This window comes from Drosophila sulfurigaster, chromosome 2L (assembly GCF_023558435.1).
Source record: "Drosophila sulfurigaster albostrigata strain 15112-1811.04 chromosome 2L, ASM2355843v2, whole genome shotgun sequence".
Taxonomy (NCBI): Eukaryota; Metazoa; Arthropoda; class Insecta; order Diptera; family Drosophilidae; genus Drosophila; species Drosophila sulfurigaster.
Window position 1 is genome coordinate 30,489,408 of NC_084881.1, and position 26,285 is coordinate 30,515,692.

The 26,285-nt window shown below is 43.4% G+C and overlaps 3 protein-coding genes across 7 annotated transcripts; 1 reads left to right on the forward strand and 2 right to left on the reverse strand.

The window, feature by feature from the left end:
- The first annotated feature begins 120 nt into the window (after nucleotides 1-120).
- On the forward strand, nucleotides 121-7,043 carry LOC133850846 (cytoplasmic protein NCK1). Of its 3 annotated transcripts, none has more exons than XM_062287086.1 (6): nucleotides 121-643; nucleotides 4,516-4,947; nucleotides 5,015-5,219; nucleotides 5,795-6,140; nucleotides 6,201-6,650; nucleotides 6,720-7,043. In XM_062287086.1, the coding sequence occupies exons 2-6, from the start codon at nucleotides 4,578-4,580 to the stop codon at nucleotides 6,927-6,929; spliced, it is 1,581 nt and encodes a 526-aa protein (XP_062143070.1). In that variant the 5' UTR covers nucleotides 121-643; nucleotides 4,516-4,577; the 3' UTR covers nucleotides 6,930-7,043. The 3 variants fall into 3 exon arrangements, with proteins under 3 accessions (XP_062143070.1, XP_062143069.1, XP_062143071.1); XM_062287085.1 differs by having other exon boundaries at nucleotides 122-643; nucleotides 4,169-4,947; XM_062287087.1 differs by lacking the exons at nucleotides 4,516-4,947; nucleotides 5,015-5,219 and having other exon boundaries at nucleotides 122-643.
- Nucleotides 7,044-9,694: 2,651 nt separating this feature from the next.
- Nucleotides 9,695-24,601, reverse strand: LOC133850844 (arf-GAP domain and FG repeat-containing protein 1). 3 transcript variants are annotated; one of them, XM_062287080.1, is made up of 6 exons: nucleotides 23,521-24,601; nucleotides 12,882-13,711; nucleotides 12,068-12,544; nucleotides 11,625-11,852; nucleotides 11,130-11,557; nucleotides 9,695-11,057 (listed from the first exon to the last, which is right to left on the reverse strand). In XM_062287080.1, exons 1-6 carry the CDS (start codon nucleotides 23,682-23,684, stop codon nucleotides 11,019-11,021), a joined length of 2,166 nt encoding a protein of 721 aa, XP_062143064.1. In that variant the 5' UTR covers nucleotides 23,685-24,601; the 3' UTR covers nucleotides 9,695-11,018. The 3 variants fall into 3 exon arrangements, with proteins under 3 accessions (XP_062143064.1, XP_062143065.1, XP_062143067.1); XM_062287081.1 differs by lacking the exon at nucleotides 23,521-24,601 and adding an exon at nucleotides 17,338-17,488; XM_062287083.1 differs by lacking the exon at nucleotides 12,068-12,544 and having other exon boundaries at nucleotides 23,521-24,592.
- LOC133850851 (WW domain-binding protein 4) lies at nucleotides 24,493-26,260 on the reverse strand. The gene is made up of 4 exons (XM_062287091.1): nucleotides 26,035-26,260; nucleotides 25,907-25,979; nucleotides 25,114-25,841; nucleotides 24,493-25,040 (listed from the first exon to the last, which is right to left on the reverse strand). Coding segments are annotated over exons 1-4 (1,026 nt in total). The 5' UTR covers nucleotides 26,037-26,260; the 3' UTR covers nucleotides 24,493-24,817.
- Nucleotides 26,261-26,285: the final 25 nt, after the last annotated feature.

The window sequence follows — 26,285 nt, forward strand, 5'->3', positions numbered from 1 at the left end:
AAGTCAGTGGAACGTCTTATCTAAATACAGCTATCGATAATCGCGCAATGTATGATATCGATGCCACAGCTGTTTTGCAAATGTACTCGACGCAAGCAAATAATGTTATCGATGTGGGCGACATCAAAATACTATCGAAATTGTAGAGAGCGACGAAGAAGTGGCTCCGGTAAAACTGCTTAAAAAAATTTATAATTTAACGCGAAATCTTACTTAAAAAGTATTCAATTGCATTCACTAAATGCAATAAAGTGCGGTTGCGTTCTAATTCGATACGGAAAGTGTACAAATTCAAGAAAATCGTTAGTTTTGTGTAATTTTCATCTGGACAGCATACATAATATACATATACGTACAATACATACGTGCATACAACAGACAGACTCACACACGAACAGATGTACACACATAATGTACTTTTAAAGTGTATTATTATTATTGTGAACGTCGTGTAAAGAGTGCAATACACTTTTGCTAAAATTTTGAATATTGTTTGCTGCGTGTGAAGAAAGTGCATTTTTACATGAGTGCTTCTGCTGCTGCTGCTTCACAAAGGGCTGGGGCCGTTGGCTGCTGCTAGGAGTTGCCTTACGTCGCCGTCTCTGCGCTGTCGTCGTTGCCGTCGCCAAAACTTTCGTCTCCGGTAGGTACACACAAAATATACGGCTGCTCCTGTTTAGCTCCTGTTTTGTCTCTCTCTCGCTCGCTCTCATTCACTCTCTAACTCGTTAACGACACTCTCACATTTGTTATGTTTGCTTTGCGCTCTCTGCTCTCTCTCTCTCTGCCACACCACTCACACATAGCATTGCTAGCGGAGCGCAGTTTGCATAGCACGCTCTTCACCACCGGCCAACGGTACTTGCCAGGACATACATACATACGCGATATGCATATGCATGTGCATGTCTTTGCGTGTGCGGATGTGTGTGTGTGTAGGTGTTGTGAATTGCGCATCTGCTGTTCTCTTTGCACTGCTTTGGCCATCTTCATCTTTCACTTTCTCTCCCTCTCGCGATGGGTGTTGCGCATTGCAACCCCCAAAGCGCGCACTCTTTCGCTCTTGCTTGGTCCATGCTTGGGCTTTTGTAACTCTGATTTCGTTTTTTGGTAACTATGTCCGGAATACCGCCCGTGGCGATATGTGTCAGCAATCTGTTCGGCTCTCGCGCCCGCTTTCCGCCCCCTTCAACAAACAACCACCACCGCTAACGCGACTCTCGTTCCACAATCCACATAATTTAGAATCCACACGACACAGGTCGCTCTCTACTCGATACTCCGGAGACCAAAGAGTGAAGAGTGATAGATATGCTGATCCCATATTGACTTCGCTCCCAAGATTTATGTTTATATGTAGTTCTGCTTTGTGGCTGCCCTTATGCCTCGCCCCTTGTCAGCAGATAACGCAACGTCTGCTCTATTTTCAGTGATTTAAGAGCTTGTCCCCATTCCAATTTCCCCTCCCCGTTGCCTTGCCTCCCATTTCTCCTTCCCCCTCTGCTTTGTTAGTTTTCAATTTGTTTCAATAAGTTTGGGGCCAGTTTTGAGTGTTTCTTGATATGCTCGCTGCGTCTTCTCCGTCTTCGTCTTCGTCTCCGTGTTTGTTGATTGGAACGAACACACTTCCGCCTCCAGCCCCCGCTTTTCTAGCATCCCCTTGGTGGGGCAGGCAACAAACAACTTTCCGCCTCATAAACTCGACGACTCGAGCACGTGCAACTCTTTCAATTTCTCTTTGACGAACTGTCTCCAAAAGCGACTCCACGCTACCTTGGCCATGTCGCTTCCCCTCCTCTAATAACAACAAATAAGCAGTAAACACAGCGTGACAAGCTTTTCGTTGGACGCAGTAGCTCCGCACAACAGTTCAATGGCCATAAATAGAAACCATCCAAGCGCAGCCAAGTCTGCTAGCTCAGCCCCTGTCCAGCGGTGATGGCCTTGCCACAGTCTCAGTTTCAGTTTTTGGCCCTCTCAAAAGTCGATTTAGAGTTCGAGTTCTTTGCCTTGTCATTCAGTTATGCTCTCAGCTTTCTCTCGAGTGAAAACTAAGACTGAAGTTGATGCCAAGTTTGCGGAAGAACGAATCATAATTAGTTGTTTGTGTCAAAACAATCAAATAAAAACAAGTAAGAAAGCTGCAGTTGGGTCTACACGACTGCGAGATACCAGAAGCGAACTTTAGGGATCGTCCATCAATAGTGAAATTTATTTATAAAAAAAATAAATATTTAACAAATTTTTCAAAAAGAAATATGATAGTGAGGAGAAAAATATATATTATAAATTCCGCACATTAAAGCGATAGCATCAACTCAAGTTTTCTATATAAATTCTTTTATATATTTATTCCAAAAAAAAGCGATTATTTACTCACTGTTTCATTCATATAACATAGTACTGTATAATATTTAATAATTTAAACTTTAAATTGCATTTGATTCATGTTGTTTTTCTCTAGTTTACGACTCAAATTATAAACTAAAAATTTGTATGCATTTTTTAACGGTCACCAACACCTTTTTACCCTTTGGTTACCGGGTGTATAAATATGAAACTTTCGCCTTCACTCGCTCGACAAACAACACGATTCCCATGTCGCATTTTCCATTTGCGTTGTCAGAGGCAGAAAGAACGCTTATCGCTGATGACAACATTTCCATTTCATGGTAAAAACTCAAATGCCTTATGAGTAGGCAACTTGGCTGGCATATTGAGCTGAAAGCGACCTTCAACTCGAGACGAAACGAAAGGTTGACTTATTGATCTTTAATTATTGGCCATTTTGCGTGGTCTATTGACATTGACTTTGCTTGGCTTTTTGCCTCGCTGCCAACAACCTTTCGACACCTCCAGCTCTCTAAAGTCTCTCTCTCTCTTCCTCTCTTAATATCTTTTTATCTCTTTTACCTGCTGGGGCAATTACGTAAACAAATAGCTCATATTCTTGTGGTCTTTGCTAACACCACATTTTGGACAGACAAATGCAAAAGCCAAATTTTGTTGGTCTGTCTTTGTCAATAGTTTCGAGCAGTTCCAATTTCAATTCCTGTTTGTGACTCATCGACGCAGCCACAGCCCCAATCTTGAATCTCAGACAAGCTTTGAGCTGGTCTTTGACAGTGGACAATGCGATGTTGTGGTTGTGGAATCAAAGCTCAATGCAATCAATTAAGAACTCAACTGGCACTCGTCCTCGATTGGCTTTTGATACCCGTTACACAGATGCAAAATGTGTGTAATAGACAGAAGATGTCTGCAGAGACCGAAAAGAATGATTTCGATTCGATATAAAATGCACAATAAGTATTTTTTTTTTAATGAAGTATTCCATATATCATTGAAGATTCAGAAGATTATGTTTTAATTCATTTCCTTATAAAAATATTAATTACTAATTATAGTTTGTAGCTAGAAATAAAACTTGAAGTTAATCATTTTCATTATGGAAAACTTCAATCACTGACTCACCAATTTGTAATAATTGATATTGATATTATAAATAATATATAGAACACCTAGATATCAGCGATAATAAGAATTAAAAACTTGAAGAATAATGAAACGGGTATCTCACAGTGGATCAGTCTATGCTGTAGCTATTTTACTTGTTTGTTGAAGTCAATATGGAATTTGTTGGCCCCCTTTCGAAGCTCTATATCCAATTCCACCATTTACCATCATCATCATCCCGCACACTTTGAACTGCTCTCACATATGTTATATCCTTGCCCGATGGTCCGTTTTCTGTTTTCAATTATGCGAATTATTTATTGTATTTAAGTTAAAACATTAAAAGTATATAGTCAATTTAATACTACTTCTATTATTGCTACTAAGTTTGGCATTTGCACTTAGGTCTTGTAATAGCTTTAAATGCTTTTTTCACAGCTGCTTCTTTGAGTCACACACATACACACACACATTGCAACACCCACTCACACACACATACATACATTCTCACATCGCTTTGTTTTTATTATATTTATATTTGACTCGTTTTTACGTTTCTCTTTTTCACGTTTGTTTGTTTGCATTCTCGTCGCATTCGTAAACGTTTCATTTGCGTGCTCTGCTGCTCCCACAACACAACACGACACCAACAACAACTACAACAACACAATCACAACGACAACAACAACGACAACTGAAACAACAAATGCAGCCAAAGTATGCATTGGCAAGTGGAAGCAACATGCAACATGCAGCATCAAAAGCTACAAGACTAACACGAACAACATCAACAGCCACTCACCATAAACCACAAAAGTCACAGAAACCACAACAAACGCAAACACCATCATCATCATCACCATCATCTAGAAGAATAACATAATCATCGTAAACAGAATTAGAAGCAAGAACAATTTGTTGCTATTGCTGCTGCTCATGCTTTGCTATTGCTAATTGCTGTTGTTGTCATCCTTGTTGTTGTTGTTGCTGCCATTTGAAGTAGAAGAAACTATTGAATCACACGTAGCCGTGGCCTTAACTGGCCTCAACTCTCGATAGGAGCAGCAGCAACAGCAGCCGGGCCAACGAACGGCGAGGCCCACTGAGGAGGCCACAGTGGAATGTTGGAATATCCACAGCGATTTGCGCGCAACATCCCCAACTCCTCCGCGGACAACAGCAGCAGCAACAACACAGCTGGGCAGTATCCACCGCAGCTGCCACAGCATCAGAACTATCAGAGCACCTATCGCTCCCAAGGACCCGGCTCTTCGCCAGCGCATCATCAGCGTCAATCGTCAGCAGCGGCGCAGGCGCAGCATCATCGCACACTGTCGACGGCCTCCAGTTGCAGTGCCCAACACAAAAGTGTGACCTTCGGCCAGCCAGCGTCAACTGGCGACTACAGCAACGGCAGCAGCAGCGGTAACTCCAGTTGCAGTGCCGCTGGCAACGCTGGACCACAATCAATGGCGGGCAACATGAAGCACGGTGAGTAAAAACTCAAGAATACAATACGAATATCCAACATTAATTCGGCGAATTCTTTTGTGCACAGGAAAATCTCAAGAAGACGTCTGCTATGTGGTGGCCAAATACGACTATGCTGCCCAAGGCGCCCAGGAGCTGGATTTGCGCAAGAACGAGCGCTATCTCCTGCTCGACGATTCTAAGCACTGGTGGCGTGTCCAGAACAGTCGCAATCAGTCCGGCTATGTGCCCAGCAACTATGTGAAGAAGGAGAAGCCCTCGCTCTTCGACAGGTGCGTTTTTACACCCGAGCTGATAGTTGATAGTTGATGCACTTTACCTCTTGACCAACCGATTGAGTAAATCCAAAAAAGTGTCATCATCAACATCATCATCGTCATCATTATACTAGTTACGAATTCAAACTAAAAATTTAAGTATTCTTTTTATTCTGATTTCAGCAGAAATAAGACAACCCCAAAAAAAGAATAGAAAAAAAGAATCTGTCGAGTTTCCTACTTTTGCTTTTTGATTACAATTCACCTCTCACTTATTCTATTATCTCGTATCCATTACGTATTTAGTAATTTATATTGTAATTAATTTTGAAACGCTTTTGGCTTTTGTACTCTACAGTAAACAAATTCTATTTTCTGTTATACTTTCCAAGTAGAACTTCTTCCCAAGCACGATCCGCCCACACACACACACACCTACATATTGTATCTATCCACCCCAACAATCTATCAAGTGTTGAGCCCCAATCAAACCCTTTTATGACCCTCCCACTCTGTACTTTAGTCTACCACCAAGTGAACTCTAACTAATCCCAAATGTTGTACACACTCAATCTGTCTGTCTCTTGTAGCATCAAGAAGAAGGTGAAAAAGGGCTCCGGGTCCAAGACACTGCCCAATTGTTCGCCGTCGCGTCAAATCGAGAGTCCAACCATGTCGCGTCGCCTGCCCCCAGATCCATCGGAGGCAATTGGCAGCGCCATTGTGAAGTACAACTATCAGGCGCAGCAGCCGGATGAGCTATCGCTCACGAAAGGCACCCGCATCCTCATACTGGAGAAGTCCAATGATGGCTGGTGGCGTGGCCAGAGTGGCAACTCAGTGGGCTGGTTCCCCAGCAATTACACAACCGAAGATTGTGATAACGATGGCGAGATACACACCTATGCCATGGCGGAGAATGTGCTTGACATTGTGGTAAGTTTTTAAATTTAATTTAAGAAAAGAAAATAGTTAAAAACACTCTTCTGTTTTCAGGTTGCGCTCTACAGTTTCACGTCGAATAACGACCAAGAACTGTCGTTCGAGAAGGGCGATCGCCTTGAGATTGTCGACAGGCCCGCCTCCGATCCGGACTGGTATAAGGCACGCAACAACCAGGGCCAAGTCGGTTTAGTTCCACGCAATTATCTACAAGAGTTAAACGACTACTTGGCCACGCCATATCGCAACACCAGCGGCAATGCTGGCAATGGCAACCAGCAGGCTGCTAGCAACGGTGCCAACTCCAGTGGCAACGGAGGCGATTCCATGGAGCGTCGCAACGAGGGCAACAACAAATCCTCGCAACCATCACAGCCCATCGAGCGTCCCAATTTGGCAGGCAAGTCGTGGTACTATGGCGCCATCACGCGCAGCCAATGCGACACCGTGCTCAATGGACACGGCCACGACGGTGACTTCCTCATCAGAGACAGTGAGACTAATGTGAGTAATGGAATAATTTCACAATTGATGATGATACTCATTCGCAAAATGAATTCCTTTATTGTATAGATGGGCGATTACTCGGTTTCCCTCAAGGCGCCCGGACGCAACAAGCATTTCCGTGTGCACGTCGAGCAGAATATGTATTGCATTGGACAGCGCAAGTTCCATTCGCTGGACCAGCTCGTCGATCACTACCAAAGAGCACCCATCTACACAAACAAGCAGGGCGAAAAGCTATATTTGGTGCGCTCACTGCCAAAGGCCAATGGCACGTAAATTGTGAGCACAACACAACAGACGGCGGAAGCATCTCATGAGAATAGCGCATAGAATATTACTACTCGTAATCTATAAAATAATACTACAACATACAAAACAAAAAAAAAACAACTGGAAAAACAAAGGCAAACAGCAAACATGAAAAAGATACATACTTTAAACTACAAACACACATAATGCGGTGCAGCTTGATCGAAGATTGTAGTGTATTTGAGTTAGGCTTTTGGCAAATAGCGACTAAATGTCTGTATTGTATATATAAATCGGTTGGTTAAGTGCGATTGATTCGATCGATTTGATTAATTCGTTAATTCCTTGTGTCTCAAGCAACAACAGACTTTTTTGTACTTTTATAAAATTACATACGTATAAATATTAACGATTAATTAACGCTTCTATTGCCATTTGACATTGGCCAGCTTTCAAATGTCTTTTTTATGTGTATTCCGTTTGATTTTGAAAAAAGATTTAAAGTAAAGCACAAGAACGAAATTCTAGATGTGAACATGCATTACACAATTACGATACTCTTAAAATACGATATTCCAATAACGATGTTGTAGCAGGTCTGCTTTTAAATCCCCAACACTAAACACATTATGTACTTGATTTCTAATGTAGATCTATATAGATGAGATAGAAAGAGAGTGAAGTGAAGTGAGCAGCCAATTGTCTATTAACCGAGCGTATGTGTATTTTGCTAATGCTTTGTAAACCTATAAAATGCTCACCCTAGGGCTATATATAGATATATATATATATGATAATGCCGCATATACCAAAATCATACCGATACCTTTGAGTATGTAAATATATAAGCGGAGTTACCACACCCAAGAAACCTAAACCACCAGCAGCCGGACACTGTTTCAGAAAAAGAAGCAAACAAAGAAGATTGGTTTCTGGGCCACAGAGAAACAGAGAGAGAGAGAGAAAGAAAGCGATAAGGGGAGAAGACATCACTAACACTACCCAAACACAGTCATTCTTGTTATTACAAATTTAATTATCATCTAAACGATATAATCATAATGCAAAACAAAATACCAATAATATCTACAACAGCTGTTCTAGCCGCATAATTAGTATAAACATAATCATCGTATGAATCACAATGACATAAAGAGGAAACCTCAGCCCTCCCCGACCCGAGGCCACCACAACACTGAACCCCCAATCCCCCCAGCCCCCATAATATTTATAAATAATATACATATATACTACGCATATAAGCCATACTGTACAGTTGATGATGATGCAATGCAATGCTAACCTAAGCACACCTTCATATACTTGATGTATACACATTATTATTTATATTTATCCTTACTCTTAAACTTATACTTCGTATAAACTCGACTCTACTCTACTCTACTATAATTTACTTCTTATTTATTGATAAGTAGAAACACAGCGATTCCAGCTTTAATTTTGTTTAATTATTACACATTTTGTTTGCCGTTTTTTCTTTGATTTTTGATTAATATTATTATTGGTTTTGTTTTGATTTAGCTTAAGTAAAAAATAGAGCAAGAGGAGGAGGAGGACAGTGAAAGGATCACGATCATGATTGGGATCGAGATCGGGATCACTAATGGGCGGTTAGAGCTTGATGCTTTAGATGGGCGCTTGGAGATGGATTACATCCATCTCTATCGATGATGAAAATGGAGTTTAAATGACTTTCGACTTTATTTCATATGCGAATTTTTTAAATATATACATATACATATTAATATAAAGATTAAATAATTTATAGTAATTTAAACAATTGCTAAACCACAACTAGTACTAAAAAAAGAAGATGAGAACAAACTAGAAATTATACCGAAACGGAAATGAATAAAAATACATCAAATCTATGTTAAAATTATTTTATTTTATTCGGATTTTATAGGATAAAGGTTTGCCTGCAGAAAATATAAATTAACAGTCAATAAACAAAGGTTTGTATTCAGAAAACATTAATCAGAAGTCTGCAAATAAATAAAATGTAAGCTCAAGTGTGAAAGTTTTAATTCCAGTGAAAAAAATGTTCCCACGAACAAACACACTCACACATTGCACTGCAAGCTGACCACACACAACCAAACGCACATGACCTGCTCTCTTACTAGTGCGTGGTCTTCAAGTGACGTCACGCTCTTACAGTGCGCTCTCACTGAAGCTGTCTCAGCTGCAGCTCAAGTCAATTTAATATGGCGCGCTTTAAGTTCTGTTTCTTGCTGCTCACTTCTGTTCGCCTAGTACTTGGGCTGTTAATTTAGTCTATTTGGCCGTTCGCGGTGCTTCGATTTTCGAATGCGAGTGAGGATGTATGTGTGTATGCAATGTTGTATAAATGCAATGATGTATGAATGTAATGATGTAACTATGTAATAAGGCACGCTAATGAATCATCATTTCATACTTGCGACTCGATCGCAACAGCGCGAACCCCTAAAATTCAAGCCAATTTCCAGCGAAATACCAGGCCAACAGAAATGAGTAGCAGGATGCAAAACCGAATTTGAGTAAAATTTAATCAGGTTGAGTGCGTTGTGCGGGAGTGAGAGTGAGAGTAAGATGGCGTCGAGTGGCTGCTGAACCCAATTGAGTAACTTCATGAGCGTGCTTTTGAGTGATCGTTAAATTTGAATATTTGCACTCAAAGCAAAATTGGTCGTTAAATTTGAATCTTTGCTGCTGCCTATTAAATGATGATTTAATTCAATTGATTTGTTTTTTTTCGGACTTTCACAAATACAATTAAATACGCTTGATTGGTTTTCATTGTTTTTATTGAAATTTGTAATTTTAAATATTCTTTAAGGCTTCGATAATGTTTTACATGTTAAGGCTAAAAATGGAAAAATTCTTGCTTCTTATTGGACTTGGACTTGTGTAGGTCAGTAAATAATGAAATGAATGCATTACTTATTGTATGTACATACATGTATCCAGTAAGCCATATGAAATATACATATACATATATAGATATATTTTCTGCTGTATCGCAATTAACAAACTTTAACTTTGTGTTGTGTTGAGCAAACTCTAACTTTGTTCTAGGTGTGTGTGTGTGTGTGTGTGTATTATGGATCGATAACAAGAAGCATTTTAAATTTAGGTACAAAAGCATATGTGTATTACATATTATTATTATTATTCATAAGTTTATATGGTATATGCATGATATTATTTTCTGATTACAAGTTTAATAAACAGTTCCATAATCTTATTAAGGCCACACAATCAATAGCTGACGATAGCTTTTCTTAAAAACAAACAATCAGGAAAATGTTAAGAGAGCTAAAAGGATGCAACGAACTGAATGTTTTTTTTCCTCTTCTGATTTCTTTCGACTTGTAAAATGTACACAAAAATAAAACGTGTAACGAAACGAAACAGAACACAACAGAATTAACTCAATTCTGATAATATATCTGGATGATGCTAGTATTAGAACTTACAATTAATTGTATTAGTAGTTTCTCTTTAGTTATAAATATTATTTATATGTATATAGTTTAAGTTAAGCTAACACGACAACTGATGCTCACATGGAGAAGATAAATTGTGGTTTTACAATTAACTCTTTTTTCGATTTAGTTATAGTTTTCGTTTTCATTTTAGTTGTAGTTTAGTAAAAAGTCTATAGATGCTAAAGGCAACGTTAAATACAAATTTTTAGTTACTCGCAAATCGCCTATATGTATATATATATTTGGGAGGCGACACATTTGCTCCGCCGTATAAATATATGTATAGAGTTAGCTTGTAAAAGAATATATATATATAGATAGATATATATTGTACGATCTTCCCCCAGAGTTGGGGTCCTTCAGCATGTACATACGCATGTTCAGAGTGTGTATGTATAAACCTTGTTTTACTTTTAGATTACTAGATAGCTATTGTTCGTAAAATGGACTAATTTCGGTTCACTTTTCACTTTTCTTGTTGTTGTTGGTTTTGTTCAGCGGCTTTTCTCTGCTCTCCCTCCTCCTCTCAACGCCTCAGCCAAGTCGTGTGGTGCTCCTGCTCCCGCTGCTGCTGCTGATGATGATGATTCTGGTCCTTCGTCCCGCCAATCGAGTCTGAATCTCATAAGAATGGATTATTCGTGTTGATGGCGCCGCTAGCCTGTTGAGCCATAGCAAAATACAATGTTAGTTGAATGTGCTGTTAAAGCGTAAATTATAGCCATCAGCTTACCGCAAATGGGTTGTTAAAGGCGCCGTTGATGCCACCAGCCATCACAGGAGCCGGCTGCATGCTGCCAAAGCCACAGCCATTGGGCAGACCCTGGGCGACGGCAAAGCCGTTGTTGTTAAAGTTGAAGAAACTCGCGTGTGGCAGCTGTTGATGGTGGCCAACAGTCGTCGCGGAGTGCATTAGCTGGCCTCCAGCCTGAACTGGGCTGCTGCCGTAGCCATTTGGTATGAGCGTCAGCTGTCCATAGAGATTCTGCTGCTGTGGCTGTTGCTGCTGCTGATGATGTGCGCTGTTGTTGGCTTGGAATGGATTCACCAAGTGCCCATTGCCGTTGAGCAACTGCTGCTGCTGCTGCTGTTGCTGGCTCTTGAACGGATTGGCATTGGTGTTGCTGTTGTTATTGATGTTGTTGTTGTGGCTGGCAGCAGCTGCAAGACAGAGGATAATTAGTTTTTATTTCATCTCAAGCACTGTAATCCAAGTCAAAACACTCACCAACACTGCTGAAGGCGTCTGCCATGTGCATGTTGCCATTGGTTGGCGTCGGCGCCTCTGTGGCAACCGCTTCGCTGGCCTTCAACTCGCGTAGCTGCTCGTCGAGGTCCTTGAGTGCTGCATAGCGGTCCTCGCTGGGCGCACTGCTTCCCACTTGGGCTCCCTTGGGGCTGTTGTGCGACTGTTGGCCAAGCTGGCTGCTTTGTTGTTGTTGCTGTAGAGTGGCGCCTGCAAAGGGAATGCACACAAGAGTTTAGAGAATTGTGTCTTTTGACAATGTTTAAATGCAGCTGGGATTCAAGTCAAGTCAACTCAAGTCAAAACCAAACACAAAACTAGCAACAAAACGAATTAAACAAACGCAAAGTTTCGACAGTAAATAATAAATCAAAAGCCAAACACAACGCAGGGAACTCAAAAGGCCAGACAAAAGAAAAACTTACTCCACGTAAAGAAAGGATTGTAATAGGCATTTAAAATGTTCGAGCTGGAATTCGAATTCGAGTTGCTTTCTGCTGCAATTGGCGGCGGATCTTGTTCCTCATAGCTAAACAAGGAGCTGCGACGCGATGCGGGCGCTTCAGATGTGCTCGACGAGCTCTGCAGAATGTAGGGCAGAAAGGGATTCGTTGGCGTCAGCGTGCTGCTTAACGCCGCCAGCGAATCCTCGCCGGAATCATCACAACTTGAGGACCACACCGATCGAGAGGAAGTCAGCGATGTGAAAGAGCTCTTGTATGCGGCAGCTCGCTCGGGTGGTTTCTCTCTTTCTCTGGGCTTTGATAGATCTTGCCCGTGACTCGTTCGGGACTCACTGCTCCAGAGCGAGTAGGTGGGCAGCGATGGCTCCTGTGGTTGTTCAAATGGATCTGGGAAGAGACTTGGTGTGCTGCAATCGCTCCAATTGAAATAGCTGGTCGCTAAGGGGCAAAACAAGGACGATAATTGGCATTGAGAGAGAGAGAGAGATGGCGCAAATGAAAGCGCAGAAAAGTTGATTGGTTATCGGTTATCGTTTATCGACTATCAATTGATCTTGTTGTTTTTGCGTATGCGGGAATTTTGATAAGCGAAAGAGAGATTGAAGATCTACGCGAAATGCTCGATGATTGCCAAGCGTGCCAAGCGAATTTCGATTCTTGCAACATGTGGCTACACAGAGATCTGTTGTGTCTTGTGTTTGTGTCGTGTGTGGCATGAACTGAAGTGGACAAACGAAACGGGAAAAAAAAGCTGCAAAAGAATGACTCAACTTACCGGCGATGCCATTGTAAATGGGCGCGTGCTCAAAGTCAGCAAAGTTCTCTGTTCCATTGCCATTCACATTTCCGTTTCCATTGAGCAACTGTTGCTGCTGATGCAGATGTGCTGCTCTCAGGGGCTGCACCTTGGCATAGCCATTGCTGGAGCTGACCGAACTGGCCGAGGAGACAGCCGGCGAGCCCGTGGAACGCGCCGAACTCGTGGTTGCATCGAATATGTTGGCACTGCCAAAGTCGGCGACAAAATCGGATTCGCCAGCAAAGCCGTTGCTCGCACAGCTGCTCGTGTCCGAGAGCGCGCCTGTGGATGTGGAACCCGCACTATTCAGGCTGCTGATCAAGCCCAATCCTCCCGAGGACATGTTGAAAGCATCCTGCTGCTGCTGCTGTGGTTGCTGCTGATGATGATGATGCTGCGGCCGACTGATGGCTGACGATGTGGTTGTCGTGGATGGCGTCTTCGACGCCAAGCCATTGGCAGCTGTGCGTTGGGCGGCGGGCGGCGTCAGATGGATGCTGGCATAGCCGTTGCTCGAGATGTTCGAGATGCTCGAGGTATGGTAACCGTTGCTCGACTTCAGATTGACCGCATTGGCCAGCGACTTCAAAGGACTCGCCGGCTCCAAATAGTATCGCTTGCGCTCGTACTTGTCAATCATGAGCTCACGTTGATCCTGCTGCGGCGTGGCACGTTTCGGATCCCAGAGGCCCAGCCACGTTTTGGCGCACAGCTCGTTGCCGTGAGCCTTGAGAAAGTCGAGCTCCTCCTGTGTGAAAGTGGCCATCGAAATGGATTTAACACGATGTGGCGGCGTCAGTCCGCGACTGCAAAACAGAGAGAAAGAGGGAGATACGGTTAGTGAGGGAACAGAAAAGAAGAGAAGAGTTCAAGAGGTGGCTGCTTGTTAAACGGGTCACATTGACCCGCTAAATGGGCGTTCGATTTCAGATAATTGCCACAATTAATTGCTGGCCTTGTGCTTGTTGTTGTTGTTGTTGCTGTTGCCTAGAGAGCGAGTGCAATTAGAGCAACAAAGTGAAAAACGAAACCCATAAATGAAACTCTAAGCGAATTTGCCTCGTCGTCTCTAGAAGCTAATTTCTGTTTTTCACGAATTTCCCAAACGAAACGGGCACAACTCGCAACACAGCAACTCAGCAACATAGCAACAGATGTGGCATATGCATATACACACATATTCACACACTCAAACATAGATATATGCATGTATTATATTGAAGAAACTGGACGTTTCACATGAACGCTTCAGTGGCTCAGAGAGCCAATTCGTTATGGCAAACGAGACGCGACGAGCGAGGTGGAGATGGTGATGGAGGGGGGAGGGCGTGGAAAAGCGAGAGCTTTGAACAGCATTTTTGCATAGTTCTGATGACACGATAAAAATGCTGCTTTGCTGTGACGCACACTTTGCAGACTCTCAATTCAACAACAAAACATATTCTCACTTCTGTTCTGTTCTGGGGAGAAGTAGATTGACTCCACGCTTTAAATGAACTTGTCTCCTCTCCTTGCAAATGATGTTCTAGTGCCACTTGCAACTTGCCACATGCCACTCGCAGCTGCTGTCACTTTGGCTGGCCAAGGGCCATTGTTTGATGCAATTGCCAACGAAATTCAATTTCCATTTCAATTTATGCCCTTTGCCGGAGGGAGAAACGCGACATCCTCGCTATTCTCTCTCTCTCTCTCTCTGGACACAAGTGATTCAATTAATGAGTGCACTTTGTGCTGCAAAAACTCACAAAGTGTGCAACGTTGGCTCAATTAGCGTTCGCTTTAAGTGCTTTGGGAAATGCAGTCACGTTTCGATTTCCGCCAGCTGTCGATTGATTTTGTTTGAGAAAACCCGAGCGGAAATCGAGCAACAGCCAAGGAACAGCAAACAAAGTAGCATCAGTCGTGTCTTGTCCACTCAAGTGCCTCCTGTTGAGGTGGCAATGGTTGTTAGTTTGTTGCCATCATGCAGTGTTTGTTGCAAGCACGCACACGCACTTCGTTAGTTGCAAGTAGCCAAGCTGCTGCACATTGTGTAGCGTCGTTTCAGCTATTTTTGAAACCCGAGTGAAAAAAGTGAAAGTTGCCGCGCCGCACATTACAACTGACTGCATAGCAGAGCAGCGATTGCCACGCCCACCGTTTACGCCAAGCAATTGGGGGAGGCAAACAGTCAGTCAGTCAGTCTATTCGAGTGGGGGAACAACAATTGCGACTTTGACTGCTTTGTTAATGCGCTAATTGAAAGACAAGACACAAGAGATAGAGATAGAGAGTGGGAGAGAGAGATAGAGAGAGGCAGGCAGCTTGAGGTTGCGCTAATAGCAGCCAGTCACCCAGAGGTCTTCCACTTGTTACTCGCACTCGTCAAAGTCGCCAACGTACTGTTTGTACTCTGCACCTCGCTAATTGAGAGACAGCGACCGTTGAGCGTCGTTTAACTAGCACCAAAAGTGTGTCATCTGCCAGCAACAGCAACAACAACAGCGACAGCATCTCGAGTCACAGTTCTCCGGAGCAGACCAGTATTAGCATTAGTCCAGCCCCAGTTCAAGTGAATTGCAGTCAGCGATCCCCTTTCCCCTTCCCGCAACCGCTTCGCCTTTCCCATTCACGTCCACATCCACATCCGAGTCTTGGCTGCGGAAAAACCGCAGCGTTAAAAGCAAAGGCATCAAACAGCTGTCGGGGTTTCCAAATCAGCGCCACATCTTTCGTGCTAGGCACAAGTGGATACAAAATTAAAACAAACACAATGCCAACCGACACACACAAACACACAGAAGTACTCACACACACACACACACACACACTCTCACAGTTTAAGCTTAGTTTAGTTGTTGTCTTTGTTTTTTTTTTCGCAAAACTTGTTTTTTGCGCATTTTGCGCACTCAGCGTAAAAAAGGCACAAACAAAACAAAAGTCGTCGTTGGGTTGCGGCAAAATAGCAGCAACAACGACAACAACAATAACTCAAAGCGGCAGCAACAAATTTAGCGAAATATTATGCATAGCCAACAGATACAGATACAGATACAGATACATTTACACCACGAACGAGTGCAAAAACAAAAGAGAAGAGCGCGAGGGAACGACTAAGCGATACCCTGGACATCAAATTGCTGCTAGCAAATCAAAAGATACGCTGCGCATCAAATGGCTGCTAATACTTTCAGATACTTTTGTATCTCTTCGTTAAAACAGATATATTGACTGATCGATTTGGCATACCCTGCAATATTGGGCGACTAAGCGATACCCTGGACATCAAATTGCTGCTAGCAAACGCTACTTTCAGATACTTTTCTATCTTTGGGTTGAAAGATATACGATGTGTATCTTTCAGAGTTGCAACCTGATCGATTTGGCATACCCTGCAATAGCTCGCTGCTGTGCGCGGTATAAAAACAAAGGCACAGCAAACTCAGACCTACCACATGACGTTTAACGCTGACGCTGACTCTAACGAGCGAGTCAAGAAATTGTGCAAAGCAACAGCAACAACGTCAACGACAATAATGCGAGAACCAACACTTGGCATTAGCATTATCATAATAAAACAAAAAACAACCATTTGAAGAATACCTATGCGCAATTACGAGAAAGATAAAGAGGGAAGGCGCAATTGAACTTTTACTGCGACTTCGAGACTTCGACTTCGGCTTTAGCTTCGACTTGACTGAATGAGTAAACACAGCACAAAATATTTAAACATTTATGTTTATTCATTCACTCAGCGAAATAGCAGTGAGTCATTAAAAGAAGTAGAGAGAGAGAAGGGGAAACACAAACAACGCAAGGCGACGACCGACTGCTGCTGCTGCTGATAACAAGCCTAAGAAATGGCAATTAGTCAATTATGAACAACAAAAAATAAAAACGCCAAACAGTCTCCTCTCTCTGTCGCTGTCTCCCCTCCTCCTCACTTTGCCAACTGGCATTTTTGCGCAAATATTTCAATGTAACTTCTGGTTTTTCAGCCCAAACTGTTTTTTTTTCTTTTTCGCCAGAAATCCAATTAACCGAGCGAAACTTAAACGTCAAACGAGCAAACTGCATTTTCCACAACGTAAACGATGACGTTCAAGTTGCAAGAGTTTCTTTCTATTAACTGAGTGGGCGAATAACAGTTTCCTCTAAGGGAGAAAATCGGTTTCATGTTTTGTTGCAATCTTATCGCCAATTTGTTTGTACAATAGTTAATTCTGGATATCAAAACAAAACAAAACAAAAGAAAACACACTTCACTTCCACTTGCAAATATTGAGAGTTATTATTGGCTTTCGAGGTCGGGTCGATCTTTGAACACAATTGAAATGTGGCTTCTAGCTGTGGCTGTTAGCTTGGCTTGGAGCACTTTAAGCTTATTTGCCCATTGTGAGAGTTTCAAGGTTGGGCAAACACTTTAATTGTGCTGAGCTGGCTTCAAACTTACTGCTGACTTGGACTTCGAATTCGAACTGGAATTGGAATTGGAGCTCAGAGTTTGTGTTGACAACCAACGGAGACGGAGACGGGATGTCGCTGTTTGCTTTGCGCTGCTCTCGATTGATCACTGTGACGAACTGCGAGCTTGGACGTTAACTCGACACACAAAAGAGGCAAGCTGACGAAATGCGTTGCAGTAATTCATTTCGCATTGGCAAAGTATTTGCGCGCTTGCAATGGCGATGATAAGTGGATGTCAAGGGGCGTTCTCATGTTTGTTTGACGTTGTTTATGCCTTGCATTAATATTGATATTGATATTGATATTGTTATTGATACGTTCGTCGTGATTCGCGGAAATCAAGCTAGACCCCAGTGGACTTCTCCAGCGTGTGTCACGCCCTTTGCAAGCGGTCATTGCCAGACTCACGTGCAATTCAAGATACAAAGATACAAACTGCTGCAGATACTTTTAGCTTAATTGAGAGACAAAAGACATTGCGTCGCTTTTGTTTTCGTGAGCTTATCAAACAGAAGGCAACAAGACAACAAAGATGATCGATGCGATGCGATGCGGAAGAAACAGACTGAGACTGAGCAGCTGTGACCTCAAAAGTTGGAAGTTCAACAACATTCGTCTTGGCGCCACTTGGGGGAGAAAGGAACACAGGGAGAGAGAGAGCATTCGATTGGCCCAAGACTGCAAAGCAATACTCTTTTCAAAAATGTTATATATACACAACACATATGTAGTTATATACGCGTTAAGCGAGTTTCAGTTTCAACCGCAATCAAGTGACACACAAGGCGAATATGAAAGCGACGGAATTGAGCGATTCCAAGTGCGATATGTGTCATAAGAACGACTATGGAAATAAGTCTATATTCATATATATACATATACTCGTATTTGTAAGTACACTCAACACTCATCATTCCATATGTTTGTATCTGCAATCGCCTTGTAAATCAACTAAAATTGCGCCTAACTCGGAAACGCGGAGCGTCGCGGCGTCATTTTCGTTGCCTAGACCCTGTAAAATTTGTGGAGGCAAAGACGGCATTTGCATGCTCTCATTCTTAGAACAGTTGTCACAGGGTATCTCGCAGTCAGAGTGTTCTGCACTTGATTCCGTGTGCCAACCGAGTGTAAAGATCTTTGCCATCAGTTTGCTCCAGACACGTAACTGGCGGGCCATAAACAACGAAACATGGATGGAGATAATTGTGGGGCACGTACACAAGTACTCAAGAGTTGCAGGGTATTGACTCGTCCGCCACTTTAAACTGTGGCAGACCAGAGAGCAGCACTTTTCAAGGCTGCGCTGTGTGCGAGATAAACCAACGAAGCGATTGCTGGAATTACTTAAGCAAAAGCATCTGCAAGTGCACTTTCAAATATACACATTTATATCTTGGCCAATTCTAGGCAACTTTTTGCTGACCCAGTTGCAGCTTGAACACTAAAATATCAGCGCGTCATATTGCAGGCAATTCGATTTTTCACGTACGTTGCACAAATTTACAGACTCAACAGGGAGGAGAAGGAAGAGGAGTACAGGGTATCGGCAATTAGACTACGCTAAATGCCAGGAGAATATCCCACGCTGTTGTCAATATCAATGTCCGCCATCTGCGCTGCTGTCTGTCCGTCTGTCTGTCTGTCTGTCTGTCTGTCCGTTCGTTATGTGCGCTGTGTGGTGGCCACTTTTGGCGCAGAGGCATCGAGCTCCTCCTTAACGTTGTCGTCGTTGAAGGCCTTCTGTCAGTGTTTGTCGCACAATATAAATTCAACTTGGCACTGCCTGGAGGGTGACTACGAGGCTTGGGGCATGGGGCATGGGGCATGGGCCAGGCGACTCCTAGCAGTGCCTCGTTGCTCTCAATGAATATTTTAATAATGTGACGCCGCCTGCTGCTGCTGCTACTGCTGTTGAGACTGAGAATGGGGGAAGGGGGAAATGTGTTACTGCTGCTCGCTGCAGTTTGCTGGAAAAGCCTTGAGCTCTTTTGTTGCCCCCAAAGCTGAGCTGTCCGGCGCATGAGAAATGGCTGAGAGAGCAGTGCATGGTTGGCCATTCAGCCACTGCGTGGGCCAAAGGCGCCCTCTGACCCTTGCCAATGAATGAGCAAGTGACGTCGCCACATTGCGGCTCAACCCAGCAGCCAAGCAACCAACATCCATCTCTTTGGCCAACAAACAAACTGACATGGCAAATGATTTTTTGGCGTAATAAATCTCTTCTGCGTGGGCGCCCAGAGACCTACGCCTCTCCCTACGCCCCTCCCTACGCCCCTTTCTACGCTCTTTCACCATGGGGATTCAGATATTGCCTCCCACATCCAAACATTGCCCGTCGAGTCGAGTACTCCCTCTTAATTGGGCCTTACATTTGCATGAGTTGCCACAGCGAGGCAACAGCGCGGCATCAGCATCACATCACCTCCAGCTGCGCCCTGGCGCCTACCACCCACTATTTCTTCTCCCCCTTTCCTCTCTCATTGCATTGGGGCTTGCCCGCTCTCAGTTTCCTGGTGCCAGCTGGCAACTGGCGGCTGTTCGATGCCCAATCTGAATAATTCGCATTTGCTGAATGTTTTCGCACTCGAAATTGCATCAAGTCGTCGTCTGCCCATATTCCATTATTTATAGAATATAAATCTCGATTTCAAGGCGATGCCACCAGCAAAACAAAATACAACCAATTGAAAATTAGCAAGCGATAGTATTCGACTAGCAGATATCCTACACTAAACATAGTTCAACTAATTGACCTTGATCTGACGTCGACTTATCAGCACTTTTTAATTTCCTGAATATTTATAACCAAGCTAAAATGTTTGTAAGAGGAAACTAAGTGATACATTGGGATTACTCAACTAATTTTAGCATAGCAAATGCGCAGCTAAAAAAAATGCGCAGCTTCCAAGTTTATTGAAAATACTTCTCAAACTAAGACACATTACTTTACTGTCTATAGACCTCTTTGAGTTGCTGCCTAAATATAGGGTATTCAAAATAAAACGAAACAATAAAGCAAACGGCGATTACAACAACGACACCTTCTATGCATTCGCCTCAATACCAAAGTCTACAGTCGCCAACAAAACTGCGCAATAATTGCCAGAGCGAGTGGGACAGACAGATGGCAAAAGAGGGCAGGAGCAAGAGGGAAAGGCAAATCGTGAGCGAGACAGAGAGAGAGGGCGAGGTGGGGATATTGTCTGGATATTTACTAATGTTGAATTCTATTCGATATGCGATTCACATTTTCCTCATGTTAATAAATGAAGGCATTAAGTATGCAAGTCTGTGTGAGAGTGTGATCAGCTGAGTGAATTATCAGCTACACGGGGTTCTAACAACAACAATAACAGCATTAGACTTCTTCCTGACGAAACGAGGAAAAGCTCCAACAAAGAGTCATTTAAGTGTTTATGTGTGTGTGTAAAAATAGCTGAGAATTCTACACAGAATTGTACATAAATATATTTGTATATATATTTGTGCATATATATTTAAGTATAGATACATGGGGGTATATTTCTACCCAAGATTCATACAACACACACATACACACACCCATATAGATGACTATTTAATTGCCATTACGCGTCGCGTTTTCGTTGATTTTTTGTTGTTGATTTTTTCTTAGTTTCCTTTTGCTCGTGTGTCCGTTTGTTGTTTTGGTTTTGCTTTTTTGAATTGTGAGTTGTTTTCTTTTGCTGTGCTTTGCTTTGGTTTGCTTTGCTGTGCTCGGTGGCAAACGTAAACGTAAAACGTAAAAGGGCCCACACAGCTGACACCACTTGGTGAAAGTCTGCCCCCGTCTCCCTTCGTTCCCCTTTCGACCCATCCAACTGCCGCACTTAACCGCCATTCGTGTTGCGACGTGTTCATGTGGTTTCATAATCGAAAATTTACATATTCATTTGACCACAAGACGTGCAGCTGATTATCACACACACAATCACACACGCACACACACATGCGCATATACAGATGCACGAGTAGTTGTCGTGTACAAGCTGACAGTGATTTTTTTATCACCTACTTTTGGGTATTTGTCAGCTGGCTACAAACAGGAACACGACGACTCAACAGACTAACGAAGAGTGGGCAGCAAGAACAAGCCAGCCAGACGGAGAGACAGAGATAGCAAGAGTTGCAGTTACAGTTACTCTTAATCGCGTTTGCGTCTCTGCCTGTTTTTGGGCTGCGATGACGCACCTGAGAAAGTAGCGCAGCCACAGAGCAAGAGGAGGTCATAGCAGTCACTCAGTCCGTCATTCTGTCGCTATCTTTGTCTCTGTCTGTCGCAAGTCTTCCCTCTATGTGTGATGTGCATATGCTGCGGCTTTATCTAATCAACAAGTTTCTTGGCAGCACTTCCACCAGATGTTGCTGCTCGATTGAGATTGAGGTGCAACAATTTGTCTGCAATTGCCATTGCCACAACAACAGTCACAGCCACAGCCACAGCAAAAGCAACTGCAACTGGCCCAAAAATATGCGCAAAAGCCGTTTGACAGGTTCGCCTTCCCCTTTGCTTGTCCCCTTCCCATTGCCGGCCGGTCTTCATGCCCAAACCTTAGACCGTCGTGTCGTTGAATGGCAGTTCCTGCTCTCTTGTGGTTGTTGTTATGCCCACACAGTCAGACAGATAGAGATAAAGAGAGGGAGAGAGATAGAGAGAGCAAGGAGGAAGAGGCAGGAAACATTGTAGCATTGAACATGCACAACAATTTTGTCTTGGACTTTGAGTTTCGAGTTCGAGTTCCTTTTGTTTGCCTGCTGCTGTTGCTGCTGCTGCTGCAATGGAATGGCGAAGCATGAAGGCATGATAGCCTGTGGAGGGAGTGCTGTGCAATGCAACCAAGTGGAGTTGTAGTCGCAGTTGTGTCTGCTGTCTGTTCTCTGTTGTCAAGCCAAAAGACCCAGGCAGAGACGGAGCCAGAGGCAGCGACAACGACAGCGGCATTTATGCGGCTTTCCATTTACATAGTCGTAATACTTATTTATTTCTCCTGCTGTTTACTGTTGCAGCTTGACACAACTCACAGAGGGAGTCTCGACTGCAGTTGGCAGTTGTTGCCAAAGGAGCCACAGCCTGCTTCTGAGTCATCAAGTGTGTCCACGGCACGTAGAAGGGGCAACCTGGTGCTGTAGCAGCGATTTCGATAGACCGACAGATCAATAGGCAAACGAGTGACAATTGAGCCGATGACAGCGCCCGCATGTAGCCCAATTGAAGCACAGCGGTGTCACATCCAAATGCGAATACAAGTACCAAGTACTTGCCTCGTATTCTCGTGTGTAGTTACTGTGGAATCTGGGGCACAATCTGCGTGGAATGCAATATGTGAAAATGCACAGCTGGCCACAGCTCAGCTCCATCTCCCTCCTCTCTCGTTCGCTCACTGCGGAAGCATTCAGATTGAAAGCAATCATGTAATGAAGAAGTGAGCACCGAGAGATGGGCATGAAATTCGGCATGAGATCGGAATAGGAATTGGTATAGAAATTGCAATTGCGATTGGGAGTATGAGCTCAACTTACTCGGGCTGCGGAAGTGCGTAAATCAAGTGGAAGCAAGTGGGGAAAAAAATAAACTCCCAGGCCCTATTTACCATACATGTGCTGTGTTTACACTGCGACTAATGCGACTAGGAGATGACCTCAATTTGCATTTAATCGCATAAAGTGCCGAGTGCTGGGTGCATAGTTAACTTGTTTACCGCTCGACTGCCAACTGAGCGCATAAATCAAAGGCAATTTGGCGATTAGTTGGCGCTTAGCAAGCATGGCAAGGACAAAGAGCTACAACTCACAACTTAAGACTTGCACGCCACCCGAAATAGAAACGCCAAACGGCAACGACAATGCCAAAATAATTTCATTCGAATTTGGCCAAAAGTGGCTGCCATTTTACCGACAATTGAAAGTTTTTTCTGCGATTTGCATTTCCAAATTGGAAGCTCGACTGGCAACTAGAGAAATGAAATTACTTTCGCTTTCGCTGTCGTTGCCGTTGTCGTCGTTGGTTGTTGGGGTCGGTCATTGCATTGCGGTCAATCGAAATTATCGGGCACTCACACGATGCCCCCTCGATTGCATCTTATCGCTATCGATAGGTAATTTGCACATAGCACAAGAGAAATATAGATAGACAGAGAGCTGTTGTACTTACAGTACGCCAGAGCAGCGGGTGCATACGAAAGAGCCAATAGTCATGTTCACGTAGGTGGGCCCCTTCTGGTTGCAGTCGAAGCATTGACGATTACCTGCCCCGCTGTTTACCAACTCCCGCAGCGCTAGCAGGTATTTGTCGTCCTGTTTTTTGCGCACCGCCATGATGTTTGTATCGATATCGAAGATGTTGTTGTTGCTGCTGCTGTTGCTTCGGTTGTTATTGGTGTTTGCTTTGCTTCCTGCTTCCGTTGCTATTGCTGCTGGTGATGGTTGCCTGCTAGCGCTCTCAGTGCTGTCCTCCTCCAACCACTCGGTGTCTGAGTTCGCGTCACAGTCAATGCGGTGTGGATGACGCGGAGGATGGTAGATGTCCGCGGCGTGGGGAGCGCTGCTGTTATACACGTAAACGAACTGAATTTTGCCTGTTTTTGCACTCAACACGATCGATCCCAAATACGTGTAACAGTTTAGTGTGCGCGTATGTGTGTGTGTGCGAGTTTGCAACCTCTCTTTACGCAACGCCTGACCTTTCTTCAGCTGCTGTGGCCACACTTACACAATTACACATGAAACGAACACAACGACTGCTTCTTCTTCGAGCAAGCACAACAAACGCTGCCGCCGCCGCCGCTGCCGCGCACACTAACACATAAATATACCAAAAGTCTACGTTTGTGTAAGTGTGTGTTGTAATTTATCAGACAACAGGCAATTTTTCTCGATTATTATTATTGTTTACGTTTTCGTTAATTTCTACACTGCACTCTTTTCTCATAAAACCAACGGCGACCGACGGGCGTAAACACATAAACGAAACGACAACGGCGACTGGTTTTTCGTTTTCCTTTTTTATATTAATTGAATTTATTTACACACTTTTGCAGCGCAGTCTGCTGCTGCGCTCTTTTTTTGCCTACACTTCGAATGCTGAATCACACACACACTGCGCCCTCGTCTGCGTTGTTGTAGATTTTTATTTTTTTGTTGTTTGTTGTTATTAACAGAATTAAGCACAACAAAATTCTCTTTTAATAACAACAGAAAGAAAGAGACGCCCGTCCGACAACCCGACTCATCCAAACGTCGAGAACTTGAAAAATGAACTGACTGGCAGTGTGGCCGTACAATGGTAGCAAATAAATGCTTCGCGCGTTAGGGTGGCCATACGCTTTAAATATTAAACATAAAATTGGCAGCACCCAGCACCCAAAATAACAAAATTCACAATAGACTTGGCGGGATTTTGAAATGTTAATGCTTTTGTACTTAATCCTAAAACTAGTTTACATCTTATGCTAATCGTCTAAAGGTTTGCGTGTATTGCCTTTATTAGCAAATTTGCGCTTCTTAAAAGTGGACGATCCACTGGATGAGGAGGCTCCTGCATCCAATGTCGTTATCGTTTTCTCCTTAAAACGCTTTACAGGTGGCTCCGAGTCTGGCAGAGCAGAGACAACCGGCGCCGCATCATAATAATCGGTTTGGGGCAACTCCCAATCGATGGGCGCTGCTGCCGGCCTGCAAATAATTTTATAATTGTTTGAAGTGAACGGAATTCTTAATTAAATTAATGATGTTGCGACAAACTTACTTGGTTTCGACCACCTGCCACTGGCCAATCTCTTTGGTAGCCGCCTCCTCTTCCGTTTTAAACTCTAAACGCTTCTCTTCCTTTTGCTTCTTTTCCTTGGAACTCTCGGGCTTACGATATAACTGCGCATGGCGTTCTCGATTGAAGCGAGCGACTTCTTCATCGACATTGGCGCGAAACCGCAGTGATTCCTCAGCCTGTGTGATTTCCTGCTGATTGATGGCCAGCTGATTGATGCGCTCATACTCCTCGTAAGATAGAAAGCCCTCCTTGGGTGGCTCCCAGACGGATTCATTGGTCTTCACATTCCAATAATAAGTGTGCCCCTCATCGGACTTGCCTTCTACCCAGAGCGATGCATCTGGCACAGCCTCGGAGCCAACTTTATCCACATTCACACGCCTTGAATCCTCCTCCTCGTCCGAATCGCCTTCCAATCGCATTGGGTCCACTTGCCGCGGTTTACCGTAGCTTAATTTGCTGCTGCCACTCGATGATGCAGCTGCGTTGGCCCCGAGCACTGTGTGGATTGAACGCGCTGTCATATCGCCATGATGTCCGTGAATATCTTGTGCATAAGACTTCATGGCCGCCTCCTCCATTTTTCGTATCTCCATATTCATTTTTTGGTTTTCGCGCTCCGCCTTCTCGCTACTGCGACTGATGTCCGTGATTCGTTTCGCCACATTTAACTTATGTCGTTTACCACTCTCATGAAAGGCGATGCTCTAAAGCGGAAACAAAATTAATAATTTGCACTATCAAAAAACATGTACATATATTTTCCACTTACGGCTTTGTTGTCGCTTAGCCAGCACTTGCAGAAGTCACAATACTTGCGCTCATTTGATTTCCAGTACTCCGTCCTGTAAACAATTTTTTAACTATTTGCAAAAGCACGAAAACAATAGATTTACTTACATTTTGCTCAAAATTGATTTGTATATTGAGTTTATTGTTTCTACAGCAGCTGATTTGTTCGTCGGGGAGTGACCACACGCAATATCAATGGAAATAACATTTTCGCGCTAAAGACGTATACCAAAATTCAGGTAATTGCTAACTGGTCACACTTCGCTTAACATGAATTATTTTCAAATGCTTATGAAACACTGTAAATAGCTTTATATATCGCTGTTTAATTTCTAACATAAAGTCTCTTTCGCATTTTG